The sequence below is a fragment of the Pseudophryne corroboree genome, chromosome 4 (assembly GCF_028390025.1).
Source record: "Pseudophryne corroboree isolate aPseCor3 chromosome 4, aPseCor3.hap2, whole genome shotgun sequence".
In the NCBI taxonomy this organism is placed as follows: domain Eukaryota; kingdom Metazoa; phylum Chordata; class Amphibia; order Anura; family Myobatrachidae; genus Pseudophryne; species Pseudophryne corroboree.
Genome location: NC_086447.1, coordinates 751,477,953 through 751,503,954, shown reverse-complemented (window position 1 = coordinate 751,503,954; position 26,002 = coordinate 751,477,953). Strand labels below are relative to the sequence as shown.

Genomic DNA, 26,002 nt, shown 5'->3' with positions numbered 1-26,002 from the left:
GGAGCGACCATTTCCCCTGCAAATTTCTTCCCTGGGTGACTGCGCCCCAGCCTCGGAGACTTGCATCTGTTGTCAACAGGACCCAATCCAGGATACCGAATCGGCGCCCTCCTAGGAGGTGAGAACTTTGTAGCCACCACAGGAGAGAAATCCTGGCCCTGGGAGATACACTTATCTTCCGGTGCATGTGCAGGTGAGACCCGGACCACTTGCTCAGCAGATCCCACTGAAACACCCGGGCATGAAACCTGCCAATCGGAATGGCTTCGTACGCCGCAACCATTTTCCCCAGAACCCGAGTACATTGATGAACCGACACACTTTTCGGCCTCAGAAGCTCCCTGACCATCGTCTGCAGTTCCAGAGCTTTGTCTTCCGGAAGAAACACCTACCGTAAGCCCATGTCCAGAATCATGCCCAGAAAGGGCAACCGAGTGGTCGGAATCAACTGAGACTTTGGCAAATTTAGCAGCCAACCGTGTTGTCGCAGAACGGACAGAGACAAATTCACATTTCTCAGCAACTGTTCCCTGGACCTCGCCTTTATCAGGATACGGGATAATGGTAACCCCTTGCTTGCGAAGGAGAACCATCATTTCTGCCATGACTTTGGTGAAAATCCTCGGGGCCGTGGAAAGCCCAAACGGCAACGTCTGAAATTGGTAATGAGAACCCTGTACCGCAAACCTGAGGAAAGCTTGATGCGGAGGATATATTGGGACGTGTAAGTAGGCATCCTTTATGTCAACTGACGCCATAAAGTCCCCCCCTTCTAGGCTGGCAATCACAGCTCGAAGAGATTCCATCCTGAACTTGAAAACCTTCAAGTATGGATTGAGGGACTTTAGGTTCAGAATCGGTCTGACCGAACTGTCTGGTTTCTGTACCACAAAGAGGCTCAAGTAGAACCCCTCCCCCCATTGGGACGGGGGAACGGGAACAATGACCCTCTGTTGACACAACTATTGTATTGCTGCCTTCACCACCTCCCTGTCCGGAAGAGACACTGGTAAGGCCGAAATGAAAAACCGGTGAGGGGGCACCTCCTGAAACTCCAGCTTGTATCCCTGAGATACTATATCTAGCACCCAAGGATCCAGGCCTGATTGAACCCAGACCTGACTGAAGATCCGCAGACGGCCCCCCACCGGTCCGGACTCCCCCAGGGAAGCCCCAGCGTCATGCGGTGGGCTTGGTAGAGGCAGGGGAGGAATTTTGGTCCTGGGCGCCTGAAACTGCAGGCGACTTTCTTCCCCGTCCTCTACCCTTTGAAGCGAGGAAGGACAAACCTTTTCCACGCTTGTATTTATTGGGATGAAAGGACTGCATCTGCTGATATGGTGTCTTTTTCTGTTGTGTGGGAACATAAGGAAGAAAAGATGACTTACCCGCCGTTGCGGTAGACACCAGATCAGCCAAGCCGTCACCAAACAAGACATTACCTTTGAAGGGGAGAGCTTCCATAGCTCTCTTGAAGTCGGCATTAGCATTCCATTGATGAATCCACAGCGCTCTCCTGGCCGAGATCGCCATGGCATTGGCCCTTGATCCCAAGAGACCAACATCCATCGCCGCATCCTTCAGGTAATCTGCAGCGTCCTTGATATAACCAAGAGTTAAAAGAACATTATCTTTATCAAGCGTATCCATATCAGCAGCTAAATTCTCAGCCCAATTAGCAATAGCACTACTCACCCATACCAACGCCACAGCAGGTCTGAGCAATGCACCCGTATTAGCGAAAATGGACTTCAGAGACGTCTCCAGCTTGCGATCCGCCGGATCCTTGAGAGCTGCCGTGTCCGGGGACGGAAGCGCCACCTTCTTAGACAAACGGGATAGAGCCTTGTCGACATTTGGAGACGACTCCCATTTTTCCCTGTCATCAGAGGGGAAAGGATACGCCATGTAAATTCTCTTGGGAATCTGCCACCTCTTATCCGGCGACTCCCAAGCCTTTTCGCAAAGAGTATTCATTTCATGAGAGGGGGGAAACTTCACCTCAGGTTTTTTCCCTTTGAACAGCCAAATCCTTGTTTCCTGCACCGCAGGTTCATCAGAAATATGTAATACATCCTTTATAGCCACAATCATGTACTGAATACTCTTAACTAACCGTGGATGTAAAGCAGCCTCAGTGATGTCGACATCGGAATCAGAATCCGTGTCGGTATCCGTATTTCCCAACTGAGTAAAAGGCTGCTTTTGCAACCCTGATGGGGTCTGCACCTGAGACAAAGCATCCTCCATGAATTTCCTCCACACCTGTGTCTGAGACTCCGATTTATCTAACCTTTTTGACAAAGAGGCCACATTTGTATTAAGTGTACTTAACAATGTGAGTAAATCAGGTGTCGGCTGCGCTGACAGAGCCAATTCCAGACCCGCATCTGCTCCCCCCGCAACCTCCTCCGGGGAATAACATTCAGCCTCAGACATGCCGACACTGAGTATCGACACACTGACACACACACACAATGCCTCAGCTAGTGAACAGGCCCACAAGGAAGCCTGGATAGAGAAACATGGAGGGAGTATGCCAGCTCACACCCCAGCGCCCATATATCCCACCAAAGAATATATGTAGACAGCGCTGCTCAAAGGACAATAATTATGCACCACAAAACTGTGCCCCCCCCCCCCCCCCCCCCGATTAGCTCCCCGTTACTTTTAGTGGAGCTTGGCGGTCCCGGGCCAGCGTCTCATGCAGCGGCGTGTATGAGGGAAAATGGCGCTGGTGAGCCGTGTGGCTAAGCTCTGCCCCTTCCCGGTGCTTCAGCCCGCTAAAATTTGAAAATTGAAAATGCCGGCGGGGGTATGAAAAACGGTGCCGAGACACCGAAAAGCCTTCTGCCAGCTTCCCAGACCTCAGTAACTGCTGCCCAGAGCGCCCCCCCAGCGCCCTGCACCCTGTGAGTGCCGTTGATGAAGTGTGTGGGAGCATGGAGCGCAGCGCTACCGCTGCGCTGTACCTCGTTACTGAAGTCTTCTGCCGTCTCTGAAGTCTTCTGCCTTCTGCATACTCACCCAGCTTCTTTCTTCTGTCTTCTGTGAGGGGGGTGACGGCGCGGCTCCGGGAACAAGCAGCTAGGCGCACCAAGTGATCGAACCCTCTGGAGCTAATGGTGTCCAGTAGCCTAAGAAGCAGAGCCCTTAACTAAGTAGAAGTAGGTCTGACTTCTCTCCCCTCAGTCCCTCGCTGCAGGGAGTCTGTAGCCAGCAGGTCTCCCTGAAAATAAAAAACCTAACATAAAGTCTTTTCCAGAGAAACTCAGGAGAGCTCCCCTAGTGTGTGTCCAGTCACTCCTGGGCACAAAGTCTAACTGAGGTCTGGAGGAGGGGCATAGAGGGAGGTGCCAGTTCACAACCAGTTAAAGTCTTCTCAGTGTGCCCAAGCTCCTGCGGATCCTGTCTATACCCCATGGTCCTTTTGGAGTACCCAGCATCCTCTAGGACGTAAGAGAAACACTGTTATAAATTGCCAAAGCAGGGAGCGTTATCACAGACTACGTGGATGAGGTTATCGCTGAGCCTTGTGCGCATAATATAGTATATAAAGGTGTTTGGGAGGCCGATGACTCCCCGAGTTTCTTTATTGTTTAAGGTTATCACACTGGTGGCAGCCAAATGTGTTGAATTACTATGCCCTGACCATTAGGTAGAGCGCAGGGTTCATCCCAAAAAAGTAAGGGATAAAGTGAGGTCCCTGACAGTAGTCTAGGTTTATTGGAAGTATGTGTGCTCTGTAATTACCCAGCCCCCCTCCACACCACACACACACACGCACACACACGAGCAAATTACAGTATTAATCAAACACAAAAAGTAACAGAGCACTTACATAGACCTACAAGTAAAGTAAATGATTTGAAAAACAACTGCTTAGAAAAAATAAAATTGTAGGATATCCCCTGAAACACACCCATTGTCGGTGGTAATAGCCACAAATGTATAGCAAGCAATTTACCAAGCAACCGGAGCTCGGCCGTAGCCAATGTAGCCTATGAGTTATTTTCCACAATATTTACCAGGAGAGGGATCCATTGGATCCATTCCCAGCAATGAGCACTCTTATATGCGCAGTAACGAGGCCGGCCCCCGGCGCAGAAAGTAAAGTGATCAGAATAGCAATGACTTTACTCTACCCATCACAGGGATCCTATCCTCGCATATCTGTATTAGTAGATTCTGGCGATACATCATTTCTTATTGCCGTATTAAGAAATTAAAAAGTTTCTGTCTAAAACACGATAAGTAATAAATGTGCCCCAGAGTAACATACTGCAGTTTCTTCGTACATTATTGGGAACAGACTAAAGTAACATTCACTCAAATGAAATCATAAAACAAACAAATTTTATCTAATAGCTGCCTTTTAGTGTAACACAAGTGAGTGATGAGACTGCTGAGCCTACAATCATTTCACCAGTTATCAGCATATAGAATATATAAAGTGTGGCTATATTCTATGTGCTGATGGAAATAACCAACTTATTTTCTAAATGGATTGTATTTTATAATAAATGTATTGTTTATTTTTACGGTAATGTATACTGAGTGTAACTGAGGACCAAATAAAATCCATTCTCTTTGTCCCCTTCCCACCCTACACTAGCCCCACCCCCACCCACTAAACTGCTGTTGTGGGTTACCACACAGAGTACCATATTATTGAATAAGTTCAACATAGTTACCTCACTAGCAAGGAAAAGCATAATCTGGAGTTCAAGAAATATTTTTTAAAAGTCAACTACAGAGAATATACCTTGAAAGCTCACAATCTATATCTGTTCAGTTAGTCATATGTCTTTCTGTTGAACTTGGCTCTAGCCACAATGGATTGTGAGTACCTGGGTTGAGTACTCTTGCGGTGGTACACAAGTCTCTAGTAAAGGCCATATAAAGCTAATTGGAGGCATATGTGTCTAGGAAGGGGCATGTGGTACTACACAATGGGGCAGATGTATTAACCTGGAGAAAGCATAAGGAAGTGATAAACCAGTGACATGTGCAAGGTGATAAATGCACCAGCCAATCAGTTCCAGTATGCAAATGAACAGTTATGATCTGATTGGCTGGTGCCTTTCTCACCTTGCACATATCACTGGTTTATCACTTCCTTATGCCTTCTCCAGGTTAATACATCTGCCCCATGACTATGCTATATGGCAGGCATTCCCAACCACGGTCCTCAAGGCACACCAACAGTGCAGGTTTTAGTGATATCCAGGCTGCAGCACAGATGGTTAAATCAAAATAACTGAGCAACTAATTAAGTCACCTGTGCTGAAGCCTGGATATCACTAAAACCTGCACTGTTAGTGTGCCTTGAGGACCGTGGTTGGGAATGCCTGCTATATGGCATTGGCAGCACATTGTGTTATATTAGGATATATACGAGCCACTAACATTTATCATGTAAACTGAAATTTGTGGGAATTTAAAACTAGATTTGTACTTGGCCTAGCATAAAATAAATGGTCACATTTATTATAACAAGAGGCAGATTTCCACACCATTTTATAGTTACTAAGTAGGAAATCAATGTTCCCAGAATTCCTTGAATTCTAAAACAGTGCCATCAACTTTAGGTTTCAGGAAAATCTATATTTCTCCAATACGGTTTTTAAATGTGCCAAGTGAAAAATAAAATAAAACAAAACACCAGCACTGTATTTCAGTTTTCCTAATGCTTCTTGCTCCATTCAACAAGTTCTGCTTGTAAACGCTAGCTCACAGATGCACGTCAAACACCTTTTTAAATGAAAATCAAACTCCAGAAGATGCTTAACCATAATGGGCTACAAACATTAAACTGTTAATACAATTTTATTTATAGTGGACATTCAATTCTCAAGACAGCAAAATGAATTGGATTTCTTAAAGTTCTATATAAAAATAAATGTAATATGGGTTTAATTGAACACATGTGCAAATAGTGCTCTCAGACTTTTTTTATGATGCTCACCAGATGTCTATCTTCGCATTTGGTCTAGCACAGGGCTGGCCAAACCAGTCCTCGAGATCTACCAACAGGTCATGTTTTCCAGGCCTCCTGGAGATCTGTAGGCTTGTCAGTTAGGAATGAATGCAGCACATCTTAATTGGTAATGACTACACCTGTGTACTAGCTAGGTGGTCTGGAAAATGTGAACTGTTGGTAGATCTTGAGGACTGGTTTGGCCAGCCCTGGTCTAGTACTATGATGCTGTTGCCATGATCACATGACCTACTTTCACATCAAGCGTTACATTATTACAATCTCGGAAACTCTAAAATCTCCTACAACTGGATACATTCACACATTTCCTTAAAAATATATATATTTATATTGTTAACGGCTATAAAAATGTAACAATAGTAACCTAATTTTAAAAAAATTATATAAATGAGAAACAAATACAATATGGCCTAAGGAAATATGTGGGCAGGAGACCCCTGAGACTACCTACCAAGAATAATAGCATTTCACTTGTTCAAAATAAGACTGCTTGAACTAATCTTAAATTCAATGATTCCATATTTAGCAAAAAAAAATGCCATGACACAAAAAGAACTGCATAGGCCCAAACACACAAAACGCGTTAGTTGGACAGTGTGTTTCTAAAAGTGTCAAGTGTGTTTATCATCACCCAGCTCCAAGATGTCACACTACACCTTGAACCAAAAATAGATGGGCACGCAACAGCCGTTCACTGCCAAGACTGACATTAAAAGTATATGCAATGAATTGTTAGAGCTGTTGGCATTGAATAACTTTCAGTCAAAAATCATCTAAGTGCCAAAATGGCTATCAAAGTTTTGGCAACGGGTGAAAAGACTAACCCTGGAAGCTGTACACTTCTTATAAAATACAAATTCGGTAGTATGTTGGCAATAGGGTCAGAAAACGAAAGAGCATATAAGGATTTCAATTATTGTTTGAAAACCTTAATGTCGGATGTTGGCTTTTTAACAATAGCTGGCAAAAACCGAAACACCAACAAAACAAAACAAAACTGTTTTGAAACACAGTTCTATCTGGATGTAATTTGTCATGTAAAATAACAAATTGCAATGATCCTTATTCAAACCCAAGAGGCAGGAAGTGGGTACTAACTCTAGTTTAAGTATTTTACTCTATTTAAATTTATAGTGCATGTGCCACAGACCAGAGATTATAAAGATGACATTTAGTGCCGGGTGATTGATGCTGCAGATAATTAGAAAAGCTGTGCCAGAATTACTGCCGTCCGCTATTTAGTCTGTGGCTTTTCATATTGTGACTTTGCAATGATTATAAAGCACATGGTTTCAAAAGACAATTATATAAATTAATATACAACCAGTGGTCACAAATGGTATATTAATAGCAAAGGCTTCAATGGAGTTATTGCTCATCGGGGAAACAATCCCAGAATGCCAAGGGTCAGGTAAAAATGTTGTGGTTTCTAGTCTCAGCGAACAAAAAGTGTTTCTTTCTACACTATAGAGTGATGCTGAACCTATCTCCTACATCACATTTGAATAGAAGAGCTAATGGCATAAGGCAAGAAATCAGAAACAGACTAAAGACAGCACTAAAACAGGGCAATAGCTAATAAAACAACAGGCCTGATTCAGTTTTAAAAAGGTAAGATGAATTATGTTTCGTTGGGGCTTAACATGTTTCGCTGCAGCAATTTCCCCCCACGAAACATGTTAAGCAGCTACTTACCTTTTAAAACGTCTATTTGCACCTTCCACTGATGCTACAGTGACTCATCTGGACCCCAAAATTCAGACTGCATCTCGCCCAGACACACCAGCACCAGCAATCTTCCATCTCTCCAGCCACGGATTCACAGCCAAAACAGCTGGAAGCCATCTTGCTTAAGGACTGTTTGGACCTCAAAATTCAAGGTCTGGTAAATATCCCTAATTTCTGTGGGCACAAACCAGACCTGAATGCACTGTTTTGCACTAGTACAGCGTTGTGCATATTTGAATGTGTGCTAATTTACTTTTTTAACATTGACCTTTTATGTGGAACATTTCACTGTTATTTTTTTATTTTAATAAATGTTGATCATTTTTTTCTTTTTTTACCATCCAGGAACAACCCTTACATTTCTGCTACCGTGCCTCTAAATTTGATGTGCGACTCTGTAATAACAGAATTGGGACACATGTGCAGATGAAACACATCGCTCCAATACGACAAAGCTGCTGGGTCCAACTCAATGTTAATTGAAGTTTACAAATGTACTTTAAAATCCATAGAAAAAAGTACAAGAAACTACTACTTGTGTATAAAGCTTTACTCTCATGATATATACCTAATTTAAAAAAGTGTTATCGATTCTTTGGCCATTTGGGACCTTATATAATCTTGGCATATGGTTCTTGGTGGAGCTTAGTCGCAAGTCTGTGATATCCTACTCTGCAAATTTATACCAATTCCATTGCTACAAATAAACTAATCTAAAATACCTAGTAAACTCTAAGGGCCTGATTCAGAGACAGCCGGAAGTTCGGTGCCACATGCAAGCAGCACTGCATTTCCGTCTGATCTCTATAAGGAGCATGCAGGAGACATCTCTGTAGAAGAGACACCTCCTGCATGTAACTGTGATCCCAGCACGGTAACCAACGCCGCAAGCTGAGATCCAACATCGCGACTGTTCCCCCGCAAACGGCCAGCTGAGTTAGCCTCAGCTTGCGCAGCTGGCGAACGCAAGTGGGGGCTGCGAGGCCAGGAAATCTGCATGGTGACATGCAGACTCTTGGCTCTCCTCTCCTAGATAATGCGGCAGCACTCCCCCCCCCCCCCCTCCCCCATTTCTAAGAACGTAGACCCCTTCCCGCCGACTATCCAACTCCTCAACGCTGCTGCCTGTCAATCATGTTGTAAATGTTGTTTTTAAGCTGGTCATGTCTTGAGGTAGGTTTGACTTAACATGCATGTCAGTACACATTTTGTTGTATGCATGGATTCACATGCATACTGGGCAAGATGTAATGCCGCCCGAGTTTCGCATTCATGCAGGATGCCGGTGAAACTCTGACTTTTTTTTAAAGGGGCAATCACTTACAAGACAAAACCAGGCCTTGTAAGTAATCGCCCTTTAAAAAACGTCCGAGTTTGACCGGCATCCCGCACATCCACCGAACTTGGGTGGCATTACATCCGGCCCACTGTATTCAGTACCAATTGTGTCCCCTCTAAATGAGCCCCAACATGATTTGCATGATTAAAACAAAGATTAATAGCAACAAAAACGCAGTTCAGCAAAATAAATAAAACAAAGGTCTACATGTAAATGAATCTTTATATATATGACTTGTGTCAAAGCTCATGCGTATACACATACAGTACTTCCAGTGATGTTTTATTGGTATCTTGGCTGTGGTTTTGCAGCCAGTGTTCAAGAAAGCTAAACCCATTACATTGCATTCCACAGTCTTACATACTATATTTGTCTTTAAAACAGAATATATTTTTATATCTTTATACAAACCAGCTTTACTCAGCTGTTTCCTATTATGTTACATGTTAGGATTTGCATTTCTCTTACATTTCTGCTCAGGAACTCATTCCTGAAGATTTCTAGCGGTGCAGTGATAAAGACCTTGAGTTCACACCAGTGCGCTTGGATAGTCCACCCAGAGGTGCAGATCTAATGTCCACTCTCAGGAGGTCCACCCAGACGCTCTAAGTTAATGGGGAGATGGAGATGTGCAAAGTGTAAAAGTGTAGCTTTCTATCATTGTAGAAATGTACGTTATGGTAAGAATTTACCGCTGATAACGTGATTTCTCTTATGTCCACAGGTATCCACAGGATAACATTGGGATATTGTCGAGCGACAGCGAAAATGGCACCAACACGGTCACAAGCTTTCTGGCCTCCCAGGATGCATTGGGGCCTCCACTATATAGTCCCGCCCACTGACTCAGTCAGATCAGTTCTTTCCACAGCGATTTTAGGCAGGAACATTAGGCAGAGACCTGTACAGGCGATAAGAACACACATGCACACCCTTCCATACAAGAAGGAAGAGGTTTTAGTGATTGTCTAGATCCTCAAATCAGATGCGTCAGGGTGGGATCCCTGTGGATACCTGTGGACATAAGAGAAATCACGTTATCAACGGTAAGTTCTGACCATAACGTACATTTCTCTGGCTGGGTCCACAGGATTATCCACAGGATAACATTGGGATTCCCAAAGCCATTTTAGTGGTGGGGATTGCACAGGAGGACCTTTCGCCCGAAGTCTGCGTCATGAGAGGCAAAAGTATCCAAGGCATAATGTCTAATGAATGTGTTTATGGAAGACCATGTGGCTGCCCTACATATCTGTTCTGCTGAAGCACCCTGTTGTGCTGCCCAAGAAGGACCTACCTTACGTGTAGAGTGTGCAGAGACATTAGCCGGAATAGGGAGATCTGCATGAGAATAAGCTTCTGATATTACCATTCGGAGCCATCTCGCCAGCGTCTGTTTACTAGCAGGCCATCCTCTTCTATGGAATCCGTAGAGAATGAAGAGAGAATCTGTTTTCCTGATGGCACTAGTACGATCTATGTAGATTCTTAAAGCCCGGAACACGTCCAGCGACGCTTCTCCCGCAGATAATCCCGATACCCGAAAAACTGGGACTACAATCTCTTCATTCAGGTGAAACTGTGATACCACCTTTGGAAGATAGCTAGATCTCGTTCTGAGAACTGCTCTGTCTGGAAAAAAAACTTAGGAAAGGAGTCTTACATGATAACGCTCCTAAATCTGACACTCTTCTGGCTGACGCCATTGCCAGTAAAAAAAGAACTTTAACCGTTAACCACTTAAGATCTACTCTCTCAAGTGGTTCAAACAAAGGACCCTGGAGAAATTTAAGAACTAAATTCAAATCCCAGGGAGCTGCAGGAGGAACAAATGGAGGTTGAATATGTACTACTCCTTGAAAAAATGTACGTACATCCTGTAAATCAGCAATCTTCTGCTGAAACCATACAGTTAACGCTGAGACTTGAACCCTCAAGGAAGCAACTTTCAACCCTTTATCCAATCCTGCCTGAAGGAAATCCAAAATCCTAGCTACTTTAAAAGTTCTCGGATTGACATTTTTTCCAGTACACCAATGAATATAGGCTTGCCATATTCTATGATACACACGGGCCGAAGAAGGCTTTCTTGCTCTAAGCATAGTTTGGATTACTTGCTTCAAAAAACCTTTAGCCTCTAAGATAGAGGTTTCAAAAGCCACGCCGTCAAAGACAGGCGATCCAGATGACTGTGACAACAAGGACCCTGCATTAGCAGATCTGGACGTTGAGGGAGCAGTATCGGTGCTTCCACGAACATTCTCAACAGATCTGTGTACCAATGCCTTCCTGGCCAAGCTGGAGCTATTAGAATGGTCGCTCCTTTTGCCTGTTTTATCTTTCTCACTACTCTGGGTAACAGAGATATTGGAGGGAACAGATATGCCAGCTGAAACCTCCATTCTACTGACAGTGCGTCTACAATGACCGCTCCTAGGTCCCTTGTTCTTGATCCGTACCTCGGAACATTGTTGTTCAGACGAGACACCATAAGGTCTATCTCCGGTAGACCCCATCTGTTCCCCAGTGTCTGAAATACTTCTGGGTGTAGTGCCCATTCGGTTTCCTGAACGGTGTGCCGACTGAGAAAGTCCGCTTCCCAGTTTAGTACACCCGGGACAAAAACTGCTGACAATGCCGGGAGATGGAGTTCTGCCCATTTTAGAATGGGAGTTACTTCCTCCATCAATCTTTTGCTGTGAGTTCCTCCTTGATGATTGAGGTATGCTACTGCCGTCGCATTGTCTGAGCGGATCTGGACTGGTCTTCCTTGTAGATTGTCCTTTGGCTGAACCAGAGCCAAGTAAACGGCACTTATTTCTAACAGATTTATTGGCAGGCGACTTTCCCTTGCGGTCCATTTTCCTTGGAACCATAGGCTTCCGAGTACCGCCCCCCAGCCCTGCAGGCTGGCATCTGTTGTCAGGACTTGCCACTCTTTTATCCAAAAGGGTCTCCCCTTGTTTAAATGGTCTGTCTGTAGCCACCACGCTAGAGACCTTTTTACGTTTACTGGAATCTTTATCATCTGCTTCTTTATTGTCTGATGATTTCCGTTCCATTTGGTCAGAATAAGGTGCTGCAACGGTCTGGAGTGGAATTGCGCATATTGCACCATGTCGAAGGTTGATACCATCAGACCCAACAGTCGCATTGCTGCATGGACTGACATTGTCTGGGCTTGCAACGCTTCCTGAGCCATGACCTGCACCTTGACTATCTTTTTATCTGGTAAGAGAACCTTCTGTAGGTTTGAATCCAATATGGCTCCCAAATGAACCATCCGCTGTGACGGATTCACGGACGACTTTTCCCAATTTATGAGCCACCCGTGTCTGTGTAAACAAACTATCGTCTGTTGAAGATGGCTCAACAGTAAATCTTGCGACTGTGCTAAGATTAACAGGTCGTCTAGGTATGGAAATATTCTTATCCCCTGTTTGCACAGACAATCTGCCATAACCACCATGATCTTGGTAAACACCCTGGGTGCTGTAGCTAGCCCGAAAGGCAGAGCTTGGAACTGGAAATGTTCCTGGAGGATGGCAAACCTGAGGTAACACTGATGCGACAGTGCTATAGACACATGTAGGTAAGCATCCCGTACATCCAGAGATACCATGTAATCTCCCGGTTCCATAGCCAACATTATGTAGCGTAACGTCTCCATGTGGAACTTCGGGATCCATATGTATCTGTTCAACATTTTTAGATTTAGAATTGGTTGATATGACCCATTTGGCTTCTGGATTAGAAATAGATTGGAGTAAAACCCCTGACCCCTTTGTGATGGAGGTACTGGGACAATCACACCTGACTGCAGTAGTTTTTGGACTGCTTCTTGCAGGGCATTGGCCTTCGACTCTATACGAGACGGGCTGGTGCAAAAAAATCTTTGAGGAGGCTGCCTCCTGAATGGGAACCCATACCCCTGAGATACTACCTTCTGCCCCCAAGCATCTGCTGTTGACTGTTGCCATATGTGTGCAAAAAGAAGGAGTCGGCCCCCCACCCTGGAATCCTCCAGGCGGAGGCCCGTCTCTTCAAGCTGACGGTTTCTGTTCAGGTTTGGAAGCTGGCCTTTTGCTAAACCACTGCTTCCTACCCTGGATTTAAACTGGGTTTGCTTAGGCTCCTCTTTAGCTTTCGCTTTGCTTTGCCAACGAAATGAGCGAAATTTTAAACCCTTAGACTTAGGGTTATAAGTAGCCGGAAATCTGACCTTTTTCGATTCAGCCTCTGATTCTAGGATATCTGATAAAGGTTTTCCAATTAATATATTACCGACAAAAGGCAATGCTTCCAATTCTTTCTTGGATTCCGCATCTGCCTTCCAGGTACGTAGCCAAACAGCTCTGCGAGCGACTACTGCCAAGGCTGAAGCTTTAGAAGCAACTGTACCTACATCAATTGCTGCTTCTTCCAAATACTGGGCAGATTGTCTTAAACGGCAAAAACGACCCTCTTGCTCCCTAGTAGGAGAAGGGATGTCATTCTCTAGTTCCTCTATCCATTCGCCCATTGCCTTTGCTACCCAGGCCGAAGCCATAGCAGGTCTTACCACTGCTCCTACTAGAGAAAAAATATTTTTCAACAGGCTCTCTACCCTTCTGTCTGTGACATCATTCAATGAGGTAGATGACAGTGGTTAAGCAGATTTATGCACGAGTCGCAGAACATGTGCATCTACTTTTGGAGGAACTTCTCTCTTCGAACAATCCACAGCAGGAAATGGATAATAAGAATCCCATCTCTTAGGAATCTTATACTTTTTACTGGGCGCTGCCCAAGACTCATCCAGCATTTCCGTCAGCTCATCTGACGCTGGGAATCCAGCTTTCACTGATCTTGTTTGTTTAAATACAGGTGCTTTAGCTTTTAACACTGTCTTGGCTGGCTCTTCCAATGAGAGAACAGCCTTCACAGCATTAATAAGTTTAGCTACATCTTCTGAACTAAAGCTCTGCGACTGATCATCATACAGAGTTGAATCTATTGTATCATCATCATCATCCGATGTATCCTCTTGTGTAGTCTGCCACACAGACGTATCTGCTTTAGTCTTACCTGTCCCTTGGCTACTTGTAGAGGCTACTGGAACCAAACCATAGGAAAGGAACTGCAAATATGGGTTCATGGTGTAAACTAACCCTTGAGGTGGTGCTACCGGAGTTAACCTGTCCGCTAGTGAAGATAGAGTCTTTGCGAACACTCCTGTTTTTTACTTCGCTGAAAAGCGAAACAGTTTGCACACAAACCCTCATAAGTGGCCAATTGATTCATATCAATTACCCCTGACTTACAAGATAAGCATGTTAGGGCTGTAGGAGTGCTTGATAAATTCTCCTCATCACTTTTGCCGCTCACAGACATGGTATTAACCTGTTATTGACTATACAATTTGTGACTGAAAATCACCCTATATGTCAGTATATAGAGGTGAGATCAATCTGACCACAGTGCACCTGATTTGAGGGTCAGAACAGGACTGACATTACACAGAAAAGTCAGCACACATACTAGCAGTCAGTCACATGTTAAAGCATTAGACATTGCCATATGAGAATACAACCTCCATAACAACGTATACATAAGTAGGAAAATTGTACTTCTGTTTTAAACTGGTTCTTTTTTCAACATAGCATGCAGAAAACACAGTAATATACAGGTCTCATATGCAATAGGTACTAAAAATTAACAATGCATACTAAGAAGTAGAGAGAATTTTTAGTACTGTATACCCTGCCTCCGTAGAGCGGGATACAGGGAGACTCACCACACTTCCATATCCAAGCAAATACGCTCGTAAGACGCTGAGTGGATTCAGACGCTACTGGTGTACACTGCCGCCCTTGATAACTGATAACGGACACGGACGCTCACCAACGGACACGGACGCTGAGCGACTTCCACGTGTATGCAGACGCTAAGGCCTGCGACTCGGTCTGGCGGGTTTATCTCCAGTGTACACAACCGCAGCGTACCCTCGTGGTAGCGTCCGAGCCGGAAGTGAGGTCATTCAGTTCATGAAATGAGACACCCGCGGGAGCTGGCCATGAACTCGGAGGAGGGACGGCCAGGAGAGCGTCTGAATCCCCCTTTTGACTTAAACTCCCAGGATCGCGGCCTCTACCTAGTCCTGGCGCCTATGATCCCTGGAACGTAGCGCTGTCGCACTCTTGATGTTCGGCGCATCAACACACTGTTTGTAGTCTCCACCAAAATCAGTGTAGCTGTGTCCTGACCCCTCTAGTAAGAGGAAGTCCATAGACTCACCGTCTCCCCATGCTCCGGCCACAGCCTGGTTACGTCTGCTGGACCTGCTAGAACATCCGACACAGACGCCCGTCGAGACAGCACTGATACCCGAAGGTAAGCATTGTTGCGACCCGGTGGGGAGTTGTTGGAGCGACTCTTTCTAGTATGCGTTTAAGACACTGTTAAGAGAAGTCGCTCAATAAACCAATATAGTAAGTCTATAAAAATAAAATAATAAAAGCTTGTGACCATGCGGCTTCCTGCTGCACCAAGCAAAAAACTGATCTGACTGAGTCAGTGGGCGGGACTATATAGTGGAGGCCCCAATGCATCCTGGGAGGCCAGAAAGCTTGTGACCGTGTTGGTGCCATTTTCGCTGTCGCTTGACAATATCCCAATGTTATCCTGTGGATAATCCTGTGGACCCAGCCAGAGAAACATCCCGTTTATAAATTCCCCTAACCCCCACCCCCCCCCAGCTTAAATTAGCCTCCATTACACATACTTCCCAACTGTCCCTATTTTACAGGTAAAGGGCGATATTCAATTAGTGCCGTTTCTTCGACCAGTTGAAAAAAATGCCACTTTTTGCCCATTTTTAGGTCGAATTTGCATTTGACCTATTCAATGCCCCCAAGTTTCTTCGACTGGTCGAAAAATCCGCAAGGACAAAGACCACGTGATTGGCAAATTTGTTGCCGATCCACGTGTTTTGTCGAATCTGGAGGCGTTTTGGGTCTTTCGCCCATGCCGGTTCGACATCCCCCCCCCCCTTCCCCCTGAAAACACCGGCGAAAATTGATTCAAAATACAATGAGGTCGAATTAGTGCCGGTTTTCCGACTGTTGGAAAATTTGTCACTAATTAAATATACCCCATAGTCCTCATTTGGGCGCACTACATTGACCGGCCAAGCAGCTGGGGAAAAAAGTCCCTTTTAGTCCTTTGCATAGAAGCAGGGTCAGACTTTGAAAAATAGGGAAGTGGATGAAGGGAGTGCCCATGATATGTGGCCATGCCTCTTACTCTTACTACTGTCCCCCTCTGGCTGCTAAGGATGTTGCAATGGCTAGGAGCCCCATCAGCACAGCAGGAAGTGCCCTCTTATTAACCAATTTATCTTAATGCCCCCATCTACTAGTGCGATATGACCCATTTTCATCTGATTCCGAGCTTTTTGTTTGATGAATCGGATGAAAAGTGTCACATAACATGTCATTTTCCTTCGACTCTGATCCGAGGCGCGTTCCCATGCTCCTCGGATCGGGGTCACAGGCTGGCATGGCTGCCATGATTATTTATCGCAATCAGAGGAAAAAAGGTGCACATTGGAGTGCTTTTGTACATCTGCGATCCTATCGCAGGCGATAACTCGGAGGAGTCACTTGACTGGTACCTGGACACGCTCATCCACACGCGCAGCAGCGCAGCACCCATCGGCGGCTTGAATTTGGGGTTTTGTGCAAAATCAGATCAAGTAACTAACAGCATCCATTACAACCATATACATAATAGCTACATGTACATGTTTTAACACTGTCCACCAATGTAAACACACTGTCCACCATGTTTGTCACTGCACACTGGCAACCACCACCCACACTCCTCAGAGCACATGTGCATTCTGTATTTACAGTATATGTGTCCCACTGCTAGGCCAAAGTGGGTTTAACCTGTTGATGCCCATCTTAATTATCCGCCACTGTACCCCTATTGTGTCCCATTGCTTACTGCTGTCCCAAAGTGGTTTTAACCTGTTGATACTTAATGATGACACATTAGTTTCCAAACCAAATTTATTTCTATAAAAAATTTAAACCATAAAAAAAAATAAGAATTTACTTACCGATAATTCTATTTCTCGTAGTCCGTAGTGGATGCTGGGAACTCCGTAAGGACCATGGGGAACAGCGGCTCCGCAGGAGACTGGGCACAAAAAGAAAGCTTTAGGACTACCTGGTGTGCACTGGCTCCTCCCCCTATGACCCTCCTCCAAGCCTCAGTTAGGATACTGTGCCCGGACGAGCGTACACAATAAGGAAGGATTTTTGAATCCCGGGTAAGACTCATACCAGCCACACCAATCACACCGTACAACTTGTGATACAAAACCCAGTTAACAGCATGATAACAGAGGAGCCTCTGAATAGATGGCTCACAACAAGAACCTGATTAGTTAACAATAACTATGTACAAGTATTGCAGACAATCCGCACTTGGGATGGGCGCCCAGCATCCACTACGGACTACGAGAAATAGAATTATCGGTAAGTAAATTCTTATTTTCTCTGACGTCCTAGTGGATGCTGGGAACTCCGTAAGGACCATGGGGATTATACCAAAGCTCCCAAACGGGCGGGAGAGTGCGGATGACTCTGCAGCACCGAATGAGAAAACTCAAGGTCCTCCTCAGCCAGGGTATCAAATTTGTAAAATTTTACAAAGGTATTTGACCCTGACCAAGTAGCAGCTCGGCAAAGTTGTAAAGCCGAGACCCCTCGGGCAGCCGCCCAGGATGAGCCCACCTTCCTTGTGGAGTGGGCTTTTATAGATTTTGGCTGTGGCAGGCCTGCCACAGAATGCGCAAGCTGAATTGTATTACCAATCCAGCGAGCAATAATCTGCTTAGAAGCAGGAGCACCCAGCTTGTTGGGTGCGTACAGGATAAACAGCGAGTCAGATTTTCTGACTCCAGCCGTCCTGGAAATACATATTTTCAGGGCCCTGACAACGTCTAGCAACTTGGAGTCCTCCAAGTCCCTAGTAGCCGTAGGCACCACAATAGGCTGGTTCAGGTGAAACGCTGACACCACCTTAGGGAGAAACAGAGGACGAGTCCTCAATTCCGCCCTGTCCGAATGGAAAATCAGATAAGGGCTTTTACAGGATAAAGCCGCCAATTCCGACACGTGCCTGGCCGAAGCCAGGGCCAACAGCATGACCACTTTCCACGTGAGATATTTTAAATCCACAGATTTAAGTGGTTCAAACCAATGTGATTTTAGGAACCCCAAAACTACATTGAGATCCCAAGGTGCCACTGGAGGCACAAAAGGAGGCTGTATATGCAGCACCCCCTTGACAAACGTCTGAACTTCAGGAACTGAAGCCAGTTCTTTCTGGAAGAAAATCGACAGGGCCGAAATCTGAACCTTAATGGATCCCACTTTGAGGCCCATAGACACTCCTGTTTGCAGGAAATGCAGGAATCGACCCAGTTGAAATTCCTCCGTCGGGGCCTTCCTGGCCTCGCACCACGCAACATATTTTCGCCAAATGCGGTGATAATGCTTTGCGGTTACATCCTTTCTGGCTTTTATCAAAGTAGGGATGCCGTATAATTCTCAGTACCTTGGGTATGAGAGGCAGAGGAGGGAACACATAAACCGACTGGTACACCCACGGTGTCACTAGAGCGTCCACAGCTATCATGTCCACCTTTGGTCGTTCCCAACGGTTTACAATCATGTGGAAGACTTCTGGGTGAAGTCCCCACTCTCCCGGGTGGAGGTCGTGCCTGCTGAGGAAGTCTGCTTCCCAGTTGTCCACTCCCGGAATAAACACTGCTGACAGTGCTACCACATGATTGTCCGCCCATCGGAGAATCCTTGCAGCTTCTGCCATCGCCCTCCTGCCTCTAGTGCCGCCCTGTCTGTTTACGTGGGCGACCGCCGTGATGTTGTCTGATTGGATCAGTACCGGCTGGTTCTGAAGCAGGGGCCTTGCTTGACTTAGGGCATTGTAAATAGCCCTTAGCTCCAAAATATTTATGTGAAGCGAAATTTCCTTGGAAATTTCTTCCCTGTGTGACTGCACCCCAGCCCCGAAGGCTGGCATTCGTGGACACCAGGACCCAGTCCTGTATTCCGAATCTGCGGCCCTCTAGTAGATGAGCCCTCTGCAGCCACCACAGCAGCGACACCCTGTTTCTTGCTGACAGGGTTTTCCGCTGTTGTATCTGTAGATGGGACCCGGACCATTTGTCCCACAGGTCCCACTGGAACGTCCTTGCGTGGAACCTTCCGAATGGAATTATGCTTCGTACGAAGCTACCATTTTTCCCAGGACTCGTGTGCATTGATGTACCGACACCTGTCCTGGTGTTAGGATGTCTCTGACTAGAGATGACAACTCCTCAGCTTTTTCCACTGGAAGAAACACTCTTTTCTGGTCTGTGTCCAGAATCATTCCCAGGAACAGAAGACGCGTCGTCGGGACCAGCTGTGACTTTGGAATATTGAGAATCCAGCCGTGCTGTTGTAGCACTTCCCGAGAGAGTGCTACCCCCACTACCAACTGTTCTTTGGACCTCGCCTTTATCAGGAGATCATCCAAGTACGGGATAACAAAAACTTCCTTCTTGCGAAGGAGTATCATTATTTCGGTCATTACCTTGGTAAAGACCTTCGGTGCCGTGGACAACTCCAACGGCAGCGTCTGGAACTGATAGTGACAGTCCTGTACCACACCTCTGAGGTACTCCTGGTGAGGAGGGTAAATGGGGACATGCAGGTACGCATCCTTGATGTCCAGGGAGACCCTGTAATCCCCCTCGTCCAGGCTCGTAATAACCGCCCTGAGCGATTCCATCTTGAACTTGAATCTTCTGATATAAAAAATTCAAGTATTTTAATTTTAAGATGGGTCTCACCGAACCGTTCTGTTTCGGTACCACAACCATTGTGGAATAGTAACCCCTTCCTTGCTGAAGGAGGGGCACCTTGACAATCACTTGTTGTGATTATAGTGTTGAATAGCCATCAACACCGCCTCCCTGGCAGAGGGAGGTGCCGGTAAGGCAGATTTTAGGAAACAGCGGGGGGAAGAACGTCTCGAACTCCAGCCTGTACCCCTGAGATACTACTTGAAGGACCCAGGGATCCCTGTGAGAGAGCCCACTGGGCGCTGAAATTTCTGAGACGGGCCCCCACCGTACCCGGGACCGCCTGAGCAGCCCCAGCGCCATGCTGTGGACCTACCGGACGCAGGGAGGGCTTCTGCTCTTGGGAACTAGCTGTGTGCTGCAGCTTTTTCCTCTACCTTTGCCTCTCGGCAAAAAGGATGAGCCTCTAGCCCTCTTGCTTTTCTGGGGCCGAAAGGACTGTACTTGATGATACAGTGTTTTCTTTTGTTGTGGGATAACCTGTGGCAACAAAGTCGATTTCCCAGCAGTAGCTGTGGAAACGAGGTCTGAAAAAAACCATCCCCAAACAGTTTTACCCCCTTATAGGGCAAACTTCCATGTGCCGATTCAAGTCGGCATCGCCTGACCATTGCCAAGTCCATAACCCCCGTCTGGCGGCAATGGACCTAGCGCTTATTTTTGATGCCAGCCGGCCAATATCCCTCTGTGCATCACGCATGTATAAGACCACGTCTTTTGTATGCTCTATTGTCAGCAAAATATTGTCCCTATCCATAGTTATTTTCCGACAGGGAATCTGACCACGCAGCGGGAGCACTGCACAACCATGCCGAAGCAATGGCTGGTCGCAATATAATGCTCGAGTGTGTGACTATATCTTTTAGGGTAACCTCCTGCTTTTTATCAGCAGGATCCTGCAGGGCGGCCGTATCCGGAGACGGTAGTGCCACCTTTTCTGATAAGCGTGTAAGCGCTGTATCTACCCTATGGGGTGTTTCCCCACGTGACCTATCCTCTGGCGGGAAAGGGTACGCTGCCAATAACCGTTTAGAAATTATCAATTTCTTACTGGGGGAAGACCACGCTTCCTCACACACCTCATTTAATTCTTCAGATGCAGGAAAAACTACTAATAGTTTTCTCTCACCAAACACAATACCCTTTTATGTGGTACCTGGGGTATTATCATAAATGTGTAATACATTTTTCATTGCCTCAATCATGTAACGGGTGGACCTATTTGGAGGGTACACTAGTCTCATCGTCGTCGACACTGGAGACGGTATCCGTGTCGACATCTGTGTCTGCCATCTGAGTTAGCGGGCGTTTTTAGAGCCCCCCATGACATTTGAGACGCTGGAACAGGCCCAAGCTGAGTAGCCGGCTGTTCTGTGTCGTCAACCTTTTGTGTAAGGAGTTGACACTTTCACGTAATCCTTCCATAAGTCCAACCACACCGGTGTCGACCCCGCAGGGGGTGACAACATATTTACAGGCATGCGCTCCGCCTCCACATCATTATCCTCCACATACATGTCGACACAGCCGTACCGACACACAGCACACACACAGGGAATGCTCTGACAGAGGACAAGACCCCACAAAGCCCTTTGGGGAGACAGAGGGAGAGTATGCCAGCACACACCAGGGCGCTATATGTCACAGGGATATCACCTATAAAGAGTGTTTTCCCTTATAGCTGCATATATATATTGTATACTGCGCCTAAAATGTGCCCCCCCTCTCTTTTTAACCCTTTCTGTAGTGTATTAACTGCAGGGGAGAGCCAGGGAGCTTCCCTCCAACGGAGCTGTGAGGGAAAAATGGCGCCAGTGTGCTGAAGGAGATAGCTCCGCCCCTTTTTCGCGGACTTTTCTCCCGCATTTTTATGTATTCTGGCAGGGGTTAAAAAGCACCTATATAGCCTCTGGGGCTATATATGGTGCCAGTTTGCCAGCCAAGGTGTCAGTATTGCTGCTCAGGGCGCCCCCCCCCCCAGCGCCCTGCACCCATCAGTGACCGCAGTGTGAGGTGTGCATGAGGAGCAATGGCGCACAGCTGCAGTGCTGTGCGCTACCTTGATGAAGACTGATGTCTTCTGCCGCCGATTTTCCGGACCTCTTCTTGCTTCTGGCTCTGTAAGGGGGCCGGCGGCGCGGCTCTGGGACCGGACTCCGAGGCTGGGCCTGTGTTCGATCCCTCTGGAGCTAATGGTGTCCAGTAGCCTAAGAAGCCCAAGCTGGCTGCAAGCAGGCAGGTTCGCTTCTTCTCCCCTTAGTCCCTCGATGCAGTGAGCCTGTTGCCAGCAGGTCTCACTGAAAATAAAAAACCTAAAACTAACTTTTTTCTAAGAAGCTCAGGAGAGCCCCCTAGATTGCACCCTGCTCGGTCGGGCACAAAAATCTAACTGAGGCTTGGAGGAGGGTCATAGGGGGAGGAGCCAGTGCACACCAGGTAGTCCTAAAGCTTTCTTTTTGTGCCCAGTCTCCTGCGGAGCCGCTGTTCCCCATGGTCCTTACGGAGTTCCCAGCATCCACTAGGACGTCAGAGAAAAACATTTTAAAATCCGAGAGACTGGGCAATGAAATGGTCTTACTGCTGAAGAGAGGCCGTTTAGATGATGACACGGTGATTGGTCACCGTTCTACTACCCTCTCTGCTTATCCCACCCAACTCCAGTCTATTCCTCCCACCCAACTCCAGCCTATTCCTCCCACCCAATCCAGCCTATTGCTCACACCCAATCCAGCCTATTGCTCACACTGTATATATACTGATGCTGTATAATGCCTTGCATTATTTTGACTTTCCTGTAAATACGAATTACACATACTGCTTTACACACCCTCTAACCATTTTCCACTAAAACTATTTGTCGTTCCAATTCCGGGGACATTAATCTTGTTTCCATGACAGTTGGGAGATGTGCTAGACCGCTGATTGTTCCTTCAATGCCACAGGTACCAGATACAGGTGCAAACAGCATTGGAGGCAAGAAGGGTGGGTGGTGATGGAGGTTTATTGCACATAACTTGCCCCTCTAGCACCAACTCACACACACACTGTCTCAATCAGGGACATCTAAAACGTGAGAGGTATGTAAAAGACCAAAAAGGTAACTACCTGCCCAGGGCGTTTTAACAGAGGAGGGGGCCCGTGGGCCTCCACCTCTCCATGGCACTGTACGCTCCGGCAATCTTCCGGAGTCTACTGTGCATGCGCAAGTCTCAAGAAACATGGCGCTCGCCATGGGCCGAAAACTAATTTCCTACTGCACATGCACGGTAACCATTTTGGGACCGATTTTTGCTGTGGCTGCTGCGGCTTCAGCCCCCTTCGCGGGACTCCAGAAAGGTAAATATTAACATAGTGTAGGTGCAGTGTGTTCTGTGTGGGCCCGCCTGGATCCAGGAGCCCGTGTGCACCGCACAAATTGCACCCATGGTAGAAACGCAAATGAACCTGCCCCTCCCCATAGAATACATATAGTACACTAAATCCTGAAGCCATATAGATAGGGATATTACATTCCTTACTTACTGTACATGCATCAACATACATTGGCCCTCATTCCGAGTTGATCGGTCGCAAGGCGAATTTAGCAGAGTTACACACGCTAAGCCGCCGCCTACTGGGAGTGAATCTTAGCTTCTTAAAATTGCGACCGATGTATTCGCAATATTGCGTTTACTAACTACTTAGCAGTTTCAGAGTAGCTCCAGACTTACTCTGCCTGTGCGATCATTTCAGTGCTTGTCGTTCCTGGTTGACGTCACAAACACACCCAGCGTTCGCCCAGGCACTCCCACCGTTTCCCCGGCCACTCCTGCGTTTTTTCCGGAAACGGTAGCGTTTTCAGCCACACGCCCCTGAAACGCCGTGTTTCCGCCCAGTAACACCCATTTCCTGTCAATCACATTACGATCGCCGGAGCGAAGAAAAAGCCGTGAGTAAAATTACTTTCTTCATAGTAAAGTTACTTGGCGCAGTCGCAGTGCGAACATTGCGCATGCGTACTAAGCGGATTTTCACTGCGATGCGATGAAAAATACCGAGCGAACAACTCGGAATGAGGGCCATAGATATCACATTATATCACAAAAGGCTTTGATTGAAAGTACAAATAAAACATAAAAATAAATAATGAATGGGCAATTCCTACCTGGCTCGGTGCAATTCTTGCGATATGTGTGTTCACCTTGAATTTCAGTGAAATTTTCCTGATTTGTCCAAAGTAACCCTCGCACATTACCATTGGCATTGACATCTAATACTTTTCTCTGGTCACTCTCTACAGAGCTGTGTTCTTCATAACCTAGAGAAATAAAGACACAAAGAAGTATAATTTGGTTAATTATTTTAGAACACACCAGCAATGAGCTTAAGATGACCCCTTATTTCTACATAAAATTTGGTATCATATATGAATACGTATTAAACAGTGTCTATGGATACGGTGTCTGAGAAGGTAATAGAAGCATGTTGTAAATGGCCAATAGCCCGAGGACTTACAGAATAGTAGCCAAATGGACCAGCACAAAAACGCTTTGTGACAAATGTTTGCTTTGCTTGCATTAAACATTTCCTGCAGCATTCTCAAGTAATAAAGTTCAGCACTGACCATAAAAAAATAAACATACTTGTTGCAGGTAAATCTTACATTCAACATATAAATAAACTACCACAATGACAGTATCTGCCGGGCTGCAAAGGTTTCCATCAGTGAACTGAGAAGAGTGTATTGATAGTGGGGGTCATTCTGACCCGTTCGCATGCATCAGTTCTTCGCTGCAGTGCGAACGGGTCTGGAATGTGCATGTGCGGCGACGCTACAATGCTGATTACAAAGAAAGCGGTCGCAGCGGCGCCCGCAAGAAGATTGACAGAAGGAAGGCGTTCCGGGGTGTCACCTGTTCATTGGCGGCCGTTTTCGGGGAGTGGTAAGGAAAACGCAGGCGTTTCCTGGAGAACGGAGGGCGGATGTCTGACGTCAAAGCCGGCCCCATCATCGCTGAGATCGTCGCACAGGGTAAGTACGTCCAGGGCTGGTCTTCTTTTACACAAAACTTTTTTAGCATAGCAGGGCTGCACAAGCGATCGCAGCCCTGCTATGCTAAAATACACTCCCCCATAGGCGGAGATTAGTTGATCGCACCAGCAGCAAAAAGTTGCTTGGTGCGATCAACTCGGAATGACCCCCAGTGTTCCTTGCAGGTGATGTGCATGAGCACACCGATGCAAAATGGGATTTTGTTTGTGGGACAGAATTATATAGGGTAAGGAAGATAGATTTACGCAGGTGTTTCTTGCTTTGCTGTAGAGCGCACAGCCATATCCTTGCCACAACAAATTCTCCACCACCTGACATATTTATATTTTTTTTAGATTCTATTTTAGATAATTGTGAACATAGTATGGTCATAGCACAAAACTGCACATTGCTCCGATTTAACTTTTCAATATTTCTAATGGGACCCATGCAGTACATTTGAGATGGATTGCCACTGGAGTTGAGTAATTGGGGAAATCCAACATGTTGGATTTACCCTATTTGCTGATTCTGACATAAACAAATTATCGGAATCTGCAAATCTGGCAATTTTAACATCCAGATTTCTCCTGTTTACCTATCGGATCACCGATCATCGATGACCACCAGCAGTTTTGATCATTGCGGAATTGTTGTGCTGATGTAAAATATTAATCTTACAAGTACAACTGTGTCTTCAGCAAGATACTGCACAGTACACGTCTTGTTCATAGATGCTCAAAGAGAGTTTTGGGAAAAAGATAAGTTGGAAATGGCTTAAAACTTTCAAATAGCATGGACAGGCCCTGGAGAAAAACAGCCATACTTCTCATACACAACAATGGCTTTTATGGGTAACACTAGCGCAGTGACTATAATATTTTATAGGTGTTTTTTTTATCCAATATTCATCACAACAATTTTTCAATATTTTATAAACAAAATGTAATCTTACATTAAGGGATCCAGGGGTACTATAACCATGTTCATTACTCACTGACA

General features: G+C 46.0%; 1 protein-coding gene across 1 annotated transcript in view; it reads right to left on the bottom strand.

The window, feature by feature from the left end:
* Positions 1-26,002, bottom strand: part of SLC24A3 (solute carrier family 24 member 3) — a 658,328-nt gene that overhangs the window by 494,141 nt on the left and 138,185 nt on the right. The window contains exon 2 of the mRNA XM_063918163.1: positions 24,134-24,286. Within this exon, the coding sequence (XP_063774233.1) occupies positions 24,134-24,286 (153 nt within the window). The remainder of the gene's footprint in view (positions 1-24,133; positions 24,287-26,002) is intronic.